We start from the raw sequence: 5,000 nt of genomic DNA, 5'->3' as shown, positions 1-5,000 counted from the left end.
GATAGATAAACAAATCTGCTATTTGCATAAACATAGGCAACGGCGACTTAGGTGAAGTGAGCAAGCCTTGCCAGGTCAGCCCAATTACCGTCTAAGTGGAGCAGACTGAGGGCAGACTGCAGAAGTGGGACCTGACCCCCGGCGCACATGGAGTGTCCCTCCCAGACACCTGAGCCCCGGCCGAGGGCTTCACCGGCTGGTGGGGGCTATTAATAAACCCCCAGCGAGTCAGGAAGTTTAGCACCGCAGTCAATTAGCCCAGCATCCCCAAGATCATTCACTTACTAATCAGTGAATCTGCGAGAAGTATTAGATGTTCTACATATACTGTGATTACAAAATGCATAGGTGTGTATGTAAACGATTTTACACAGCCCAAACACGGCGACATTATTGCAGTTAGTACACGTGACATTTTTGGTAAACATATGCCACAAGTTCATCCAGGCTGCCCCTTAAGACGTAGAGTCTGTGTGAGTATGGAGATGGAGGTAGGTAAGGTAGCTCTTACCAGTACTGTAGGGATGGCTGTCACCAGTGCGTACACCAGTATTGGGGGAGCCTTGCTCTCGTCCTCTGGCCCCGGGAAGGGCTTGGAGAAGGTCTTGTCGAAACAGAAGAAGCCCTGGACGTGGACGGGGAACGTGTCCGTGTACTCAAAGTAGTACGCCAGGAGAACAGTCCCAGCCATGATCACCAGCTGGAAGTAGAACATGGTCCCACTTTTAGAAAGCCATACGAATGAAAAAAGACATTGAAACAAAAAAAAAGGTAATGTATACAAGAGATTCCTTGTGGAGGCAAGCGAAGCGAAGAATGGAAACTGCACACAGGCACTGGAAGAAGGGGTGAGAGAAAGAAATGTGCTAAAGAAGCTAGCGTTCCCCAGAGAGAGGCGATGGAGTCTTGCTCAATGTGTGAAAATGAGCGGCGCTGAGAGTGCAAGCTTGAGAGAGATGGAGTGGGAGAGAGAGAGAGAGGGATAGATAGAGATGGAGGGGGAGAGAGATAGAAAGAGCGGCTAGGATCCACACGCAGCCACAGCGCACATCTCCAAGAGCTGAAGGAAGAACCAAAAATAAAACATCCACACAAACACAAACACAAACACAAACGCGCACAGAGAGAGAAAGAGGGAAAAAAAAGACGAACACAAGAACGAATAACACCAAATTAGAAGGAAGGGAAAAAAATGAGTGAAGGAGAGAGAGAAGAGGGAAGACAAGGATGAGAGAGATGCAGCGGGAGTGCGAGTGTGGTGGAGAGAACCAAGACGTGGAAGGGAGGGAAAGAGAGAAGAGGAGAGGAGAGGGGAGGAGGGGAGAGGAGTGGAGAAGAGAGGGGTCTCTCTATGCTTCTCTCTCTCACTCCTGCTATGAATGAGTGTGTGCACTGTATGAGAGTGTGTGTATATGTATATGTTTCTAGCTGTAGAAATAGGCTGAATAAATCAGCTGCCTAAAGAGTACTGGAAGGCCAAGTATAGGTATGAATTGAATGGTATACATCAGCCAAGTGAACAAAGCCAGATAACTGAAAATGCACAGCATAGCATGTGTACATTCAATACATACAGTGAATGGGCATACATAGAATGTGTGCGTACAATACATACATGGAATGGGCATCCATTTACATTTACTCTAATCACAGAGTAATTATGGTGTGGCACACAGATCCTGTCTTTGGGCTTGGATGGTCTAAGTATGCTGTTGAGAGAAGGAAAGAGGAAATGGGAACTATAGGAAGAAAATGTCTATTTGTGTCTTTGTATGTGTGTGAGCGTGCATGTGTGTGTGTGTGTGTGTGTTGAATGCTAGGGGGTTGATTACATGTTGTAAGGGTTACTTCACAGCCCCCCCCCCCCCCCCCCCCATCCCAACCCTACCCCCCCTTAACTGAACTTCAGCGGTTCTTTTGCAAGGGATGTATAGAATGCAGCGTGGCATTAATGTCATTCTCTTTGAATTGATGTCAGGGTAAGAGCTACAGTCAAGATAAGCAATAGAATTGCTTTTCATGGTACTTTGGTCTTTCAAGAATAGAACCAGACGATGGCACGAGAAAATAGCTTAAAATAGTATAGAAAGTCTTAGTAATATTTATGTCAATAGATCAAGTGTTTTCACCACCAGTTTCCACAGAACTTTCCAGAAACCCAATGATGGCACCCAGCCAGCGTCTTTAAACGGAATCGTGCGCCTGAAGGAGCAATAGAAACCCACCATAATGGAGGTGGTTCCCGAATGAGAGAACCCTCTGTGTGCTGGGAACTTCAAAGGAACCACGCATTCTCCTTTTGACGCAGTCAGGGGAAAGCGAAGACCCTTTAATCTTCCGCTTGCTCTTCCTGTTTGAGTCGGCTCCATAATTTAGCTGCTTACTGTCTTACTGTGTTTGTCGGCTCACCAGAGGCATCTACTGTGCGAGAATTAGGCTATAAAGGCAACAATATGTTTGCTGTTGTTTTAACAGCAGAGTTCTATCAAGTACATTACATTCACATTAGTGGCACAGTTTATAAATCTTTTCCCCTTCAGGATGGATAGGTCTTCCCGTAAAAGGCTTCGCACCATTGAACCCATTGACTTCAATGACTTCAAATACAGTAGCCAATAGCCAATACATCTAAAAGATTCTTTAATTATCCGCTTGTACTAAGCCTTCTGTGGTGAAGGTTATGTGCCCAGTGCTGTGCAAAAACATTCAAAATCTCATTGCTTGCTCTGCCATGGTGGACTGCCTTATCACAGAGTTTATAAGATGCAGACCAACATGACAATTGTCAACTATTAAGGAACTCAGTTCTGTCCAAGCACACATCCATCCTTTTTAAGAACTCAGTTCTGTCCAAGCACACATCCATTCTTTTTAAAGAACTCAGTTCTGTCCAACAGACATCCATCCTTTTAAAGAACTCAGTTCTGTCCAAGCACACATCCATCCTTTTAAAGAACTCAGTTATGTCCAACAGACATCCATCCTTTTAAAGAACGCAGTTCTGTCCAAGCACACATCCATCCTTTTAAGGCACTCTGTTCTGTCCAAGGACACGTCCATTCTTGACCAGCCTGTTTAGAGATGTAGACTAAGAGACTGAGGGCTAGAACACTGGAACCCCCATCTCTGGAACCCTACTTTAACTTAGAAAATACATTTAAATTTGTTCTGCTATCTGATACAGGAAAATGTATGTTTCAGTTCATGTAATACTAAAATAACTGTCAACTAGCTAACTAATAAAGAAGCTAACATACTTACAATGTATTCACTTATTATTCTCTGCTCTCGATCTGAGTGTTGATGCTAGTTCAAATTCACATTTAACATTACAGTTACACACAATCACTCACAATCACTCCTGCAAGACAAAAAGCAAACCTATAATCTGGGGCTGAAATAGTGCTGCTCTGATTGGGGGTAACTTCTGAAAGCAGACCCCGTGGCTGCTAGAGAGGGAATGACACATTTTAACCTTGCTTTACCCTTGAAACTGCCACCAAATTCTTTTATTTTATTTTATAAATTAGCATGTTAAAACAAACCTGGCTTCATCAAATACTGCCTTGAAATACAAAATGAGGGCAGAGTTGATAACATTGTTTTGAACAGCATATGTTGGAATGATATGGATGTGTAATTAGCAACTGCAGTCCCGAGGAAGCTGTTCTTTTAGACCTAATTATTGCACTCAAGTGATCTGTCTCCAAATTAACAGTGGGTTGCCGTAAACCAGTTCAAATCAAAGCACTAATTAATACCACTGCTGATGGTTAAGCCTGTCTGCGAGTTGGTATGATTCATCATGTTCACCAAACTCTGAGCTAGTGACCTCTGTGAGTCATCAGTCACACATGTCCTATCAGTGTCATGTTATTTGGCACAGAGCATACTTGTGCCACAGCACTATTAGCTTTGCATAGCTTAGCCTTATTAGTCAGATAATGTTTCACCATAGTGATCTTCCTGGAAAATTCCATTCAACTACAAATGGAAATACATTTGTGATTAAATTCCTTTAATTTGTTAAAAACGCTGTTATCTGAATTTCCAATGTGGTGACTTACAGGTGTCAGTGTCAACATGCAACAGTTTAACATTTAAGACAAGAGAGGCTGTCTTAAGACGAGTAAAGGATGGGATTCCTCCGTGGCCAGGGCTGAGCTGGTTAACAGTGGGGTCTGCTTTACAATGGTGCCCTTTTCTGCCTGTGCCACTGAGCTGGCTGACAGTGGGGTCTGTTTTACAATGCAAATGTGGGACTGAACTCCTCGAGCTGCTGCGACTGCATAAGCTTTGACAAGAGCAGAGCAGATGGAGTGAAAGTCAAATATAAAGTCACAGCAAGACAGATATGTCATGGGGATCAAAACTATGGTCCTGTCTCTACATTTCATTCATCACAGTATGGCTAATGTCACAGTTTAGGTTGCCAGGTGGCCCTAATAGCATCATAGTATATTAATTTATATAATTGTATATTATTTTGGAGCTGATTAGGTGAGTGTTTGAATATGAATCATTAAAGCATTGACATGCATAAACAAAAAGGCTTATGTAATGGCTCGTAAAATGTGTATGTTTTAAACATTAGAATGTTTTATAAAATTAAGGGGACTGTCTAGAGGGTGAATTATTATGCAATCTCACTGTTGAGAGAGGGTGTGTAAAAACAGCCCTCGTCTATTTATGTACCGTCCTCAAAATGTTTTTAACTACCTCTAAAATCCAGCCAAACAGTTTATAAAGCCTTCAGCTGATTAAATACGACCGCTGGTTCTTTCTCCTGTGACCTGATTTCTTGCTTTAGCTGTTTAGTCACTTAGTCCGTTTTAGCCAGCCTGAATATTTCATAGCCGTGCCTGTACTGCTCAAAGTTGAGGCATTGCAGTGACTCGATCCATTTGATGACATTCCAAATACAGCTTTCAGAGACTGAGGATTCAAGAGTGAGTGAGTCTGATTGAGAGATGGAGGGAGGGAGGAAGAGAGAGAGAGTC

The 5,000-nt window shown here is 43.0% G+C and overlaps 1 protein-coding gene across 1 annotated transcript in view; it reads right to left on the bottom strand.

Annotated features, from left to right (window-relative positions):
• Positions 1–5,000, bottom strand: part of LOC308360356 (phospholipid phosphatase-related protein type 5-like) — a gene marked incomplete at its 5' end in the record, with an annotated part of 35,571 nt that overhangs the window by 26,692 nt on the left and 3,879 nt on the right. Inside the window, one exon of the mRNA XM_080832243.1 lies at positions 512–700. Within this exon, the coding sequence (XP_080688369.1) occupies positions 512–700 (189 nt within the window). The remainder of the gene's footprint in view (positions 1–511; positions 701–5,000) is intronic.

The sequence above is a fragment of the Sprattus sprattus genome (genome assembly GCF_963457725.1).
Source record: "Sprattus sprattus genome assembly, chromosome: 1".
Taxonomy (NCBI): domain Eukaryota; kingdom Metazoa; phylum Chordata; class Actinopteri; order Clupeiformes; family Clupeidae; genus Sprattus; species Sprattus sprattus.
Note: the sequence above shows the minus strand (reverse complement) of the source record. Positions and strands in the feature narration are given on the sequence as shown.